Consider the following 14103-nt stretch of genomic DNA (forward strand, 5'->3'; position numbering starts at 1 on the left):
GACACATTCAATTTAAAGCTCTTAGTATGGCACATAAGCTCTGGTGGCCGCTTCTTTCGATTTCTAGCTCAAGTCCTCCTGAACAGTTTGCCCCTTGAGCTAAGGAATATTCAGAGCCATTTTGATTTTAGGAAAACGCTAAAAACCTGGCTCTTTACCTACTTGAGATTCAATATCCTCTCTCTTGGGGAGTTGTTCTTGTTTCGGTGGGTAGCGCTGGTAAGCTCTTTTGCCGGGCCAACAATGTGCTTTATACATTTTATTAACATAACTTTATAATTATTGATACATATATATTAAATGCTTTTGAAAAATAGAATAACGTTTTGAAGTCATACTATAACATGCAACTGTTATACATTTTCTCCTGCAGATAACTGCAACTTTGAGAAACTTTGCAGACCTTCCCCAGTCAAGGCACAAGTTCCTGGTCAGCAATGCACTATCAGAGTTGTGCATTGTTCTGGAGCAACACATGAGTGACAGCGATGTGTGTACCAATATTGCAAGATTATTCAGGTAGGCAAGACTGATTTAAGTGCCTAAGATAAACGTCTCACAAAAATCTTGCTATCCAAATTGGTAAGTTGCTATTAAACAGCTTTTGCGTATTTTGTGGAAACTAGTTGTTGACCTACATCACTTCACCAGACTGCTAATTTGATGTTTTTCAGGTTTTGTCGAACAGATTTGAGTAATTCTAAGTATCATGTATTTGTTAATGAGACATGATAAAAAGGCATTGTTTTGACTTGTTTGGCCCCTTATTGATAATGCACACTTCCTTCTTATGTACTCCTAACAAGAAACGAATTCAGAGGTGCTTATGCCACTGATGGGCTCAAATAAGCCTAGCTAATTTAACATAAGGTCGAATAAATGAATCAGGGCATTAGCTATATCACGGCATTAACCATTAAAGCAAAATGCACATATTTTGACCTGAAAAATACCATTATTCATTTGTATGGGGACACTGTGAGAAAAACCTATACTTGCATGTATTTCTACTGTGTTTTAAATTGTACATTTCAGCTTCACACTCTTCATCATAAAAAAAATATCCACAGCTGATAGATTTGGAGTCCGGAACCTGCCAAGTTTATTCAGGTGGTATCCAGTGTGCTGGTTGCTTGACTTTGAACGACGACAGATGTAGGCCCTTGACTAACCAAGTGTGGTCTCTAGTACCTCTTAAGTTCTTTAGGCAAATATTGTCAAAGGATGGACCAGCGTGGAAGCCGTGTAACTACCTAAAAAGTGCCCTTTACAAGTAGATCATTGGCTAGAGATACTGTACGACTGTTAAGGATTCCTCTATCCCTCATGTGAACACACTTTGAGGGCATCCATTTTTATCCCTGTAAAAGGTCACTATCTTTAAGCCCTGCACAGCCCACTATGGTGAAAAGAAGTATGGCCCGATGCACTTGGTGTACTGGTAGATTCAGGGGGATACGAGTTTAATTAAAAGTCCACCTTGTAAATGTTTCTGTCATGTTGGCCTGGAGGTCCTGCCAGCATCGTATTACATTTATAAGCACATGGAGGTAAAAAGTTAATCCTCTCTTTTGTGTTTGCCTCCCTTTAATGAGTGATCGTGGCAGCAAATGTAACATATTTGGCCTTAAGTCTAGTAAACCGCTGGATAAATTAATGTGATGTAATTATAAATCAATAGAAGTATTTTTTACCTCCCTGGTGACATATTCAAACTACATTTATGTATTTCTGCATTTTTATATAGCTCAGACATTACCTAAAGGTGTAAGAGCGCTTTACGTTAAAACAAGTTCCATTACAAGAGCGCTTTACGTTAAAACAAGTTCCATTACAAGAGACACCATTTTTCAAACTGTTGTTAGTTATAATCAATGGCACAGATTGGCGAGTGGATACATATGGACAGTTGCTTGTTTAGATCATTACAAAGAAACTGACTTACAGTTGTTAGAGGGTGTGGGTGGTATAGGTTTTGGCAGCAAGATTAGGTCCAGTGGGACAAGGGTAGTGCAGTAAAGGTCAGTCTCATGGAGGATGTATTATCACTTTCAGCTTTGTTTTCGAAATCAGATATAAGGTGGTAATAGGTAGTTTCAAGGGTAGAGAATTCCATAATCTGATAGAGACTTCTAGCTGCAGATTCCTTACCTTAGAATTCCCTGGCATCAGCTTTGAATCTGGAATTTTTCTGTTCAGCAATACCCTGCGCGCGCCGTGGGGTGGCATCGTTCGCATCTGCTTGTGTCTTCCAGCTCCGTGTGGCGTCGTCGGAGCCGTCTGTGACGTCACGGTCTTCTATATAGGCACCACCCCGGCAAGCGCACGTCAGTTCTTTTTCTTCTGTGCTGGTTAAGCGCATATCCGGGAAGAGCTACCCTTTTTTTTGATGATTTTGTCAAGGTTTTTTGATTGTTTGAGATGTCTTCGGGAAAAACAGGATTCAAGCCATGTGGTGCAGGTCATGACACCATGTCGGTCACAGATCCACACCGAGTGTGTCTCTGGTGTCTGGAGAAGGACCACGATTCGACGTTGTGTTCCGACTGTTGGGCCATGGCTCCAAAGGCCTTGAGAGAGAGAGATCTCTCAAGCTTCTAGCAGCCCGACAGCCGCCTTCGGTCGGCGCGACTCCGAAGAGGTCCCGCTCTGGGAGGAGGTCATGGTACCGCTCCAGGAGCCCCAAGTCCTCTTCCTCGCATTAGAGGTCATCGGGGCACTCGGGGTAAGAGGCACAAAAAGAAGAAGTCCAAGTGGACTTTGACTTTGCCACGCCCGTCGGCTGACGAAGCGTCTAGGGAACGTCAAAGTTCCAAGCGCAGCTCCACTGAGTTGTTGCCAGGGCCGACTCCACGTCTTCCTCCTTTTCCGGGGACCAGAGCGACCCCCGCTCAAATTAAAGAATTTTACGAGGATTATGCGCCTTGTTTTTGAGTGAGCTGCACCCTTGGGTGGGTGTTCGGGCCGCGCCGGGTCATCAGGGGTCCCATCGGATTCGACGTTGGCGGCTCCAGCCTCGGCACCGTTGGGGACCCCAGGATCTGATACTGGATCTGGGCCGGCGCCGGTATCTCACAGTCGGCCTCGTCCGACACCAGGTCCGATGTCAACGCTTCCTCCACCACCGGCGCCCACTGATGGTAGTAGCCTCACCCTCATTCCGGATGATGCAGCCGGAACGACGTTGTACAACACTGATTCCGACTTCGATGGCGCCGATTAGGCCCAGATCATTGCCTGAGCCTTATTCTGAACAGCCAGGCACAGGAGAGGAGTGGGAGGGGTCTGAGGACCCTTTAGAGTGTGAACTGGAGCATGAACAGGACTGGTATGAGGATCTATGGGAAGCCAGTGGACTGGATACTTCTCCAGATACTGGCATGCGCTCTCCTCCCAATGTGGCTATGGAGGAAGGGGCTTCTTCTGCCATAGTGGCGCGTAGGGCAGCTAAGGTCTTGGACCTCGACTTGCCTATGGTGCCAGTCAAGACGAATCTCCTGACGGAGGTGCTTTAGCCGGGTGTGACTACATCGGAGCCGATGTTGTCCTTCAATGAAGCCCTAACGGATGTCCTTCTGAGAACAAGGTCCAAACCCAGCACAGGGGCTCCTGTGAATAGGACAGTCAGCCGCCGCCATAGACCTGCTCCAAATGACCCTAGTTTCCTCACACAACACCCCACTCCAGAGAGCTTGTTGACCCAATCCTCCACTTCCCGTGGTGCCTTCCCTTCCGCCCCTCCGGATAGGGAATCCAAGAGGTTGGACCAAATTGGAAAGAAGTTGTTTTCTTCCTTCAGCCTGGCTTTGGGGTCGTTTTCCCCATACTTTATGGGATACAGTGGCATAGCTGCTGCCCCAGGTCCCGGAGGGCGTATGGAACACTCTCACCCAAGCTGTCAAGGATGGGAGAGATGCAGCCAAGTTTACTATTAGGTGTGGAGTGGACACGACCGACTCGCTGGCTAGAGCGATTGCATCAACAGTGTCTCTTCGTCGCCACGCCTGGCTACGTTCTACTGGCTTTTCGGGGATGTCTAGTTGAGTTTGATGGGCATGCCTTTTGATGGCTGTCGTCTTTTTGGTGAGAAGGCAGACTCTGTGCTGGAGAGGTTCAAGGATTCTCTAGCTACGGCCAGATCCTTGGGCCTTTCTGCGCCAGCTCGTCAGCAGTCTGTCTTCCGTCCCTTTCGAGGCTTCGGAAGGGGCGCGGTACCATGCCAGCCACAAGTTAGCCACCGTCCTCTGGCTTCACAACATCCCGTGCGAGGACGAGGTTGTGGTACCATCAGACCCAGAGGGTCTGGCCAGAGGTCTCCCACAACACAGCCCACCTCCACAGCACCCAAGCCCTTCTAGTATGGTTCTGCAAGACCATGTCCGTCCAGTTGGAGGGAGGATTCAATTTCATCTCTCTCACTGGCAGTCCGTCACATCCGACAAATGGGTCTTGCAAATCATACGGAAGGGCTATTCCCGCCCCTTCCAGTCTTTCCCTCCTTCTATCCCTTGGGTAAAAGAACGGCTGATGGGGGATCATTTGGTCTTGCTCCGCAAGGAAGTTACAGCTCTCTTGGCCAAGGGAGCTATAGAAAGGGTCCCGAAGTCAGAAGTAGGCAGTGATTATTATTCCCGCTACTTTCTGATTCCCCAAAAGAACAAGGGCCTGCGCCCTATCCTGGACTTAAGGAACGTCAGTCTCTTCCTCAAAAAGGAGAAATTCATGATGCTCACTCTCGCACAGATCTTGTCTGCCCTAGACCAAGGAGACTGGATGGTAGCGTTGGACTTGCAGGATGCATATTTTCACATCCCCATCCTACCCGCCCACAGGCATACTTGCAGTCCAAGGTGAGCCACGAGCACTTTCAGATTATCATGCTCCTTTTTGGTCTCACCAGTGCCCCTCGGGTGTTCACCACAGTGATGGCGGTGGTTGGAGCTCATCTGCGCAGGTCAGGGATTTTAGTCTTCCCCCTACCTGGATGACTGGCTGTTGAAGGCTCTGATGCCCCAGGCTCTCGTCACCTATCTCCAGATGACAGCAAACCTCTTCTATTCACTGGGGTTCACTATAAACGTGCCAAAGTCACACCTGACGCCCTCTCAGAAGCTTACTTTCATTGGAGCTGTTCTGGATACAGTGCAGTATCTGGTCTATCCTCCCGAGCAGAGAGTCCAGTATATTCAGGTTATGATACCAATGTTTCGGCCTCTATCCTAGATTTTTGTGAGACACACTCTGAGGCTGTTGGAACTCATGGCTTCCTGCATCCTATTAGTCAAACATGCCAGATGGCATATGAGGGCTCTGCAGTGGGACCTGAAGTTCCAATGGGCACAGCATCAGGGAAATCATACCAACATGGTTCAGATCTCGGAGGGAACTGCAAAGGATCTGCACTGGTGGTTAGTGAACTGCAATTGGGTCAAAGGCAGACTCCTCTCCCTTCCCCAACCAGATCTCACAGTAGTGGCCATCTGGGCGAGGTGGAGATCAGGGATCTCTGGTGGAATCTGGGCTCCATATCAACTTATTGGAGCTCAGGGCAATCCGGCTAGCATTAAAAGCATTTCTTCTTGTTGTGAAAGGTAATGCAGGTGTTCACAGACAACACCTCTGCAATGTGGTACTGCAACAAGCAGGGTGGTGTGCGGTCGTGGACCCTTTGTCAAGAGGCTCTGCGTCTCTGGACATGGCAGGAATGCCAGGGCATAACCCTCGTGGTTCAACACCTGGCAGGTTCTCTAACGCCAGAGCGGATGAACTCAGCTGGCGATGCTTAGAAGATCACTAAAGGTATCTCCATCCGGAGGTGGCGCAAGGACTCTTTCAGCAGTGGGGAGAGCCTTGATTCGATCTGTTCGCCTCCGCCGAGAACGCACAATGTCAGCAGTATTGCGCGTTGGAATTTCCAAGGCGGCTATAGCTAGGCAAGGAGTTTGGCAGGAGTTTAGGCCTCCTGTACGCCCTTCCTCCCATACCACTTCTGCTCCGAGTTCTCAAGAAAATCAAGAACGACCGGGCCCAAGTAATCCTAGTGGCTCCAGATTGGGCATGAAGAGTCTGGTATCCAGAGCTTCTCAAAATGAGCATCAATCCTCCAATCAGGTTGCCTCTTCAGGAGGATCTTCTGTCGCAGCAGCAGGGTCAGGTTCTCCACCCGAACCTGTCAACTCTGCGACTTCATGCGTGGAGATTGAGCAGCGGCAGTTGATGGTTTATGACCTCCCTCCTGAAGTCTGTGATGTCATTCTGGCAGCCAGGCGTCCCTCTACTAAGACGGTTTACACCTGCTGTTGGAAACGTTTTGTATTATATTGTACAGAGAGGTCTATTGATCCTCTTTCTTCTTCTCTTTCTGATATCCTTCTGTTTATTCTCACTCTCGCCCAACAGGGTTCCTCATTAGGGACTCTTAAGGGCCATCTTTCTGCCTTATCGTCTTTTCTTTGCTTGCCTGATGAACAGTCTTTGTTCAAGTTTCCTATTGTACAGAGATTCTTAAAAGGGCTTGTACATATGTTTCCACCTACGCCTTTTGTTATGCCCCAGTGGGACCTTAATCTAGTGCTCCCTTTTCTTATGTGTGCTCTTTTTGAGCCTTTGCATAATTGTCCTCTTCAGCTGCTCACTATCAAAACAGCCTTCTTAGTGGTGAGAACATCTGCCAGGAGAGTGAGTGAGATGCAGGCTTTATCATCAAGACCGCCATATCTCATGATATATCCTGATAAGGTAATCCTCAGACCGCATGCCTCTTTCCTCCCCAAGGAGGTGGCCCCTTTTCATCTGGGTCAAAATATCGCCCTGCCCACCTTCTTTGCTCCACCGTATCCCTCTAAAGAAGAGGAGTGTCTCCAATTGGCTGGACCCAAAAAGAGCGTTATCGTTCTACCTTGACCGCACAAAAGAGTTCCGGGTGGACGACCAATTCTTTGTGGGGTATGTTGGTGCAAAGAAGCGTCGGGCAGTCCAGAAACGAACCATTTCGTGCTGGGTCATTCTCTTCATAGAAATTTGCTACGCTTTGGCTAAGAAGCAGCCTCCTGAGGGCTTGAGAGCTCACTCCACCTGAGGGAAAGCTGCTACCACTGCGTTAGCTCGAGGCGTGCTGGTACTTGATATTTGCCAGGCGGCAACATGGGCTTCTTTTGCACACATTTGCAAGACTCTACTGCCTCTATAGCCAGGTGAGGCGAGAGGGGCATTTTGCTCGCTCGGTCCTACAGGATTTCCTTGTGTGAAGTATATTTTCGCAGTCCACCACCAAGAGATATAGCTTGGGTATCTATTCTAAGGTAAGGAATCTGCAGCTCGAAGTCTCTATCAGATGAACAAGTTACTTACCTTCGGTAATGAATTATCAGGTAGAGAATCTATCTAGCTGCAGATTCCCTACACCTCCCCGTTCTGCGAATATATACATTGTTTTTCATATTTTTTTCCTTACTCCAAAAATCAAAAGAAAAGTTAATAATTGTTGGTTCTTCCATAACTCTGCGCTTCTAGCGTGCGAAGTTGTGGAAAAGAACTGGCGCGTGCCGGGGTGGTGCCTATATAGAAGACCGTGACGTCACAGATGGCTCCAACGATGCTGACGACGCCACGTGGAGCCGGACGATGCACGCAGATCCGAATGACGCCACCCAACTGCACGCGCAGGGTACTGCTCAGCAAAAAAATTCCGGATTCGGCGCCAGGGAATTCTAAGGTAAGGAATCTGCAGCTAGATAGAGTCTCTACTAGATAATTCGTTACCGAAGGTAAGTAACTTGTTCTTTGCTTTGAGTTGTCTGGAGCAGTGGCAGAAGGAGAAGTTGATAATTTAGTTTTTTTTTACCTTTCCTGTAAGTTTGCAATATCAGCTTGAAAGAGATTAAGGGTGAATCTCTTGCGGCAATAAAAGTGACTACTCCTCGGTATTGAGTGTTTGGGGTAGTGTGTCTTCTGCTGGGATAGTCAATTACAGTAGACAGTCTAGAGCTTAAGTGGGATATAATGACGTCAGGTTGGGTAAGTATTGACATCAAGTTGGGTAAGTATTGATGTGAGTTATCATGTCATACCTAGAGCAGAACCAACTACTCGATGCTTCCCAATCCAGCTTCAGCAGCAATCACAGCACCAAAACCGCCCTGACCACAGCCACCGACGACATCCGAACCCTCCTTGACCAAGAACAAACAGCAGCTTTGATCCTCCTTGACCTCTCAGCAGCTTTTGACACCCAATCCCACCTCATGCTGATCGAAAGACTCCACCACATCCAAGTGAATGCGCTTAGATGGATCACCTCCTTCCTCACTGGAAAAACCCAAAAGATCTACCTCCTGCCCTTCATCTCCGAACCCAAGAAGATCACCTGTGGTTTCCCACAGCTCATCCTTCAGCCCCACACGCTTCAACGCATATATGACTCCGCTGGCCAACATCGCCAGATCCCACGTTCTCTACATAACTTCCTACACAAACGACACCCTACTCATTCTCTCACTGACCGACGACCCCTCCACCACCAGAACCAATTTCCACAGATGCATGACAGGCATCGCTGATTGGATGAAGAAAAACTGCCTGCAGCTGAACACAGACAAGACGGAAGTACTGATATTTGGCAACAGCAGCAACACATGGAATGACTTCTGGTGGTCATCAGACCTAGGACCCACACCCACTCCCCCGACCACTCCAGAAACTTCGGAATCATCATTGATAACAAGCTCACCATGAAATCACAGATCAAAGGCATCTCCTCCCCCTGCTTCCTCACTTTGCGCATGCTATCTAAGGTCTTTAAGTGGCTACCTCTACGCGCGAGACGCACAGTGGCACAGGCCCTCATCACCAGCCAACTGGACTACAGCAAAGCTCTCTACGTAGGAATCGCCGTGTAACTCCTACGATGCTTCAGTCCATACAGAACACCACAGCCAGACTCATCCTCAGCCTTCCCTGACAAGCCCACATCATACCCCATCTCAAGCAACTCCACTGGCTGCCCATGCAGAAGATATGCCAATTCAAGCTGCTGACCCAGGCACACAAGGCTTTACACAACCAAGGATACATGTACATTAACCACCGCCTGAACCTTCACCAACCATCGAGAAGATCACACTGTGCCTCCTTTTCACTTGCCCATACTCTCCGTATCTACTGAAGCAGACGTGGAGGACTCTCCTTCTCTCACGTTGCAGCAAAAACCTGGAACAGCGTCCCCACACAACTCTGGACCATCACCTCACTTTGGGAATTCTGAATGGCCCTCACGACCTGGTTGTTCTAATAAGCCTCTGGGACCTGCAAACACCTGATTACCCTATTGGGTGATTAGCCACACTTTATAAATCCTGATTTATTGATCAAGTTTGTGTTCTGGGGTCTGTAGAGAAAAGAAGTGTAATGTGAGGATCATTTAGTGATTTTGCCTTTGGGAGATGATTGTCATGGGTGGACTTCATGGTTTCCAGTGGTGATGTGGTATGTTGTGGTGGTATGCCATGCTTTATTGTGTGGGAGCTGTTAGTGAGGGGTGGGGGAGGAAGGATGGAGTAGGGGGTAGTAGAGTATGCTGGTCAGGCTTTCGGTGCGTGAGGTGTACTTGAAGTGGGGACTTGGTGACGTGGTAAGAATTGTAGTCCAAGAGAGTGGGAGCTGGGGGCAGGGATGGAAGGAGAGGGTATGGTTATCTGGGATTTCAGTCAACATAATTTTAGAGCTCGTCTTCTACAATAGATGGAGGAATGCAAGGTGGTGAGAGAAAGTATTAGATTGTGGGTCCGAGTGTATTGTAACAAGTGAGTTTTGTCAGTCGTGTGTGTGCATATTGGCAGTGTGTAACGGGAGTCGAGTTACCCCAGAAGCCGAGCCACGCCAGGTGAGGGCCTCTGCTGTGTTACATGGGCAATCAAATGAACCACTTCTGAGATGTGTGTGGGAAACAAGACCAGGATCACTAACCAAGGTGAGGTTGGGGACAGCTGAGTGAAGTTTCCTGGCCTGAGAGAGATTGATTCACAAGGCCATGCAGTGGCAGGGAGGGCCCCAAATAGCCCCTACAATGAAGAGGTGAATGTGCAGCCTCCCTGGTATCCTGTACTGTGGGGAGACCTTCCCAGGATATCTCTTTCAGGTGAGTAAGGGACCACTGGGGTGCGCTTCAACTGCTGCTCCTATCGTGGTTCCAGCAACCATGGCTGGATGGGTTAATGGAGCCTTGTGTGGTGAATGGAGCTAGCAAACCATAAGCTATGAAGAGTTAAAAGTATTTATTTATTTGTACTCTTTTCTGACTGTCGATATTTCATTACAACTGCCAACAAACTCAGTCTGTAAATGCATTTTGTGTTGCTTGCTGCATCTTTTGCTCACACTTTGTAATCCTCATATAAAGTGCTAAGTAATATTTGACACAACTCAGTTCTCAGGTTCTCGTTTCTAAATTATGTTACTAGATGAGGAAAATATTACTCCAAATCAGTTAGTGCAATACACAAAGCCGCTCTTGGGCTTCTCTACTGTAGAGTTACCTATATGTAAATGGACTTACCTGGAAAAAACCTTAGTTTCATTTCTCCTTTTAAAGTAGAATGGACATAATGGCATGGAAAGGAAGAGATATCTGCCACCTTGGGAACTACAGGGAGTAGCTGAAGAGATCTTACCTGCCTAAAGCAGGCTCTTGCACATTTTACCTTGTCACATAGCTAGAAACTTAGGTGAGGATCAGCTGGGGAAAGCTTATTATTGATAAAGTGTGTCAGTTTCTTATCTGATTGCTAACAAATACCATCTTCACACCCTCTGCTTAGTTTGATCTGCCTACGTGCTGGCCCCAGGACTCCACAGTCAAGCAAGGCTCGTACAAAAAAAAGAGCATGTCTGATAGCAAAGATTTAAACATGCCGTCCCTGGAAGCCTGAGGCTGTCTTCAAGCAATGCCCTTCAGACAATGTATCTCATTCAAAGCACATATAGTTCTCTGAAGCATGGCAAGATGATGTTCCCCGAGCATGATCTGTAACTGTGCACTGCTCATCCACTCATAAGCAGGCACCTGAGCAAGTTGCTGAGTGACACTGGGAGCTTTCACACAGATCCTTGGAGAAGGTGCATTGTTCCACTTCTACACTACATGATTGTGCCTCTACAATTCGTTCTGCACACGTGTTATAAGGTTCTTGATCACTCAGAAAAATCATTTGGCACACTTACTCACTATTTCAAACTGAACCCTGTTTGCTTAGTTTGTTGCCTTCCATAAATGGCATTCAAGTATGTGAGCATGTTTGAGCTTTTGAAGCTGTGTGGTGAATAGAAATCACTGGGTTCTTGAAGAAATCAATTGTGACTTTTCTGTATGGTCATGACATACTGCCCTATCCCCTAAGCCGTTCGCAACTCCTGTGGATACATTCTCTCTGCCTGCTCAAGCTGCTGAAGTGTTCCGATTTGGCTTGGCCAGCTGGGAGTTTATGGTCACCTAAATGCAGATCATATCCTAATATACTCTAATGTCTAATGTCTAAAGGACTTTAGACTGCTGAAACGAGCAATTGGGACTACTAAACCCTCAATGTCTACATTTTTTATTTATTTTTATTTAGAATTTTGAAAAGGTACAAAACATACAAATAAACAAAAACATATGAATAAACAACCCACAGTATGGGCATACTTAGAGGAACAGCAGTACATAACGGAGTTGCTGCAATGGCCATTCAGATAAGTAAACATATTAATATACACATGACACCGGCGTACTTGATGTATCCAACAGTAAAAGGGGTGACTGTTGAGCACAGCGTGGGGTAATTCAGCTCTGACTAATCATTAAGAAGATCGATAAAGATCAAAATGTAGTAGAGATAGTATGTGCTGTACATTCCCATTGACTCTGAATCCTGGCGTTCTTGTAATAATTATATTAATGGAGTGGTTGCCATATGTCTGTAGGTCAACATGTGGGGGATTGTAGCGTGGCACATATCTCGCTAGTGGTGTCGCCGTATGTCAAGCTGTTCACCCAGTTGGGAACAGCAGGGCACTACTGACTACCCCAGTGCAAGATGATCTCACTCTTCACTAGAAGCAGCGATATATCTGTGAATCTATGGACCCAGCGTGTTATATTTTCCTCATACGCCAGCAAGATGAGAAGCGGGTCAGGGGTTAGGTCGGCCCTAATCATCAAGGAGAGTTGTTTGAAAACTGCATTCTAAAAGTTTCCCACAGGACCATGTCAGATGTAGGAAGTTGATGCCAGCGGCATGGTACTTTCGGCAGTTAAAGGACCCTGATGGGTCTATATTAGCCAGAGCACTTGGCTTACTATACATGCGTTACAGGAATTTGTAATGTAAAGTTTGTGTCTATGGTTAGGCCGATATGAGCGTGGTTGGGTTGCAACAGTATTACTAGATTTTGTCCATCAGGGGTCGGCCCAGTTTGTGCTCCCAGACCTCCCTGAGCTTCCCATCTAGGGTCGGTAACAGTGTTACACAAGAGTGGTAGAGTCTGGACACCAAACACCCTCTGTCTGGGTCAATTATCACTGTCCTCAAGGGGGTGAACTCTTCTGGAGCCAGTGGGTATTAGGGGACTAGTGTGCACAGGGTACTGTGGACATGTCACAGAACAAAATGGTCCATGGGGGTAGCGTTTGCAAATCGCACATCATCGGTATGTGTAAGAACATGACCATCTGGGAAGAGATCCCCAAATGTGTGTAAAGCATGGTGAGGCAATGTTCACTGAACCAACCTCTCCTGCATTGGGGTTAGCCGTTGGTTATCTGCTAGTGGTAAAGCAGGGAAATAGAGGAGCCCCCCCCCGCCAGCAGACGAAGGAGGTTCCTCCACACTGGCTGGTGGTAGATAGTGTCTGTATGTTGAGGGGGTCAATCTGGATTCCCTTTAGAAGGAAGAAGTGGAGTGGTGTATGTTCTTCCTGAGCACGTTAGGGGATGGCATATGGAAGTGGTACCAATAGTACACAAAATGACATTGTGCAGCCAAATAATAAAGTTGGAAATGTGGGACACCAAACCCCCCTCAGTCATCAGGAAGCACCGGGGTGTGCCAGCCAACTCGGGGTCAGTGGCCCGCCCAGACCAGCTGCAAGAGGAGACTCCGCAGCATGGAGAAGAATGCATTGCTGAGGGGGATCGGTATGTTTAGAAAAAGATACAAAAAGTGGGGGAGCACAACCATTTTTGTGATGGCTATTTGGCCCGCCATGGATAGTGGAAGCGAAAGTCATCCTTCAATTTGGTTTTGTTTGAGTTTATGGTGAAACTGGAGAACGTGCCAAAGCGAACAACCTCCTGAATTATGGAGGCCAAGTTCTCATCTGGATGGCAGACAAATAATATGTCATCTGCACATAGGGACAGGAGCAATGGGCCTGGTTTAGATTGTAATTTGTGGTGGAGATGATTTTCCTGGCGATGTCGGACCAGAGGGTCCATGGCTAAAATAAAAGGTAGAGGGGAGATGGGGGCAGCCCTGTCTAATCCCTCTAGTGATGTCAGAAGCATCCGTGAGAGAGCCATTGACCCGTATGTGAGCCACAGGTTGGGAATATAATAGCATGACGAGTGCAATGAACCCACAAGGCAGTCCTACCTAGTTTCTGTAATGTCGCCCATAAGAATGGCTACTCTAGAGAGTCAAATGCTTTCTCTGCTTCCAGTAGGGCAACTGCCCCAGGCACTGTGGGGGAGATTCTGTTCAGCACTGAGAATACTGTACACAGGTAGGAGAGGTAGAATAACGTGGGACAGACCCCGACTGCAAGGGTAAGATGATCTGATCCAGAAGCAGCGACAACTGGGTCGCCAACAGTTTAGCCAATATTTTGTTATCAAAATTAAGTAGTGATGAGGACCAATATGAGGTACAGCACAGTGGGTCCTTCCAAGGTTTCACTAATAATGTGATTAAGGCTCTGCACAGCGCCTGGGTCAGAGCCCCTGCATCTGGAAACTCAGCATGCATCTCCAGTAAGTGTGGTGCTAGCAGATGAGATCATCCAGGCTGGGGCCTTTGACCCATCGAGGGAATCAGTCACTTTCACTTTTATGATCTCTTCACTGGAGAT

The 14103-nt window shown here is 47.4% G+C and overlaps 1 protein-coding gene across 2 annotated transcripts in view; it reads left to right on the plus strand.

Moving 5' to 3' along the window:
* Nucleotides 1–14103, plus strand: part of ARMC2 (armadillo repeat containing 2) — a 450139-nt gene that overhangs the window by 316431 nt on the left and 119605 nt on the right. For both annotated transcript variants that reach the window (XM_069235455.1, XM_069235454.1), the window contains exon 11: nucleotides 374–519. In XM_069235455.1, the coding sequence (XP_069091556.1) occupies nucleotides 374–519 (146 nt within the window). The remainder of the gene's footprint in view (nucleotides 1–373; nucleotides 520–14103) is intronic.

This window comes from Pleurodeles waltl, chromosome 5 (genome assembly GCF_031143425.1).
Source record: "Pleurodeles waltl isolate 20211129_DDA chromosome 5, aPleWal1.hap1.20221129, whole genome shotgun sequence".
Lineage (NCBI taxonomy): Eukaryota > Metazoa > Chordata > Amphibia > Caudata > Salamandridae > Pleurodeles > Pleurodeles waltl.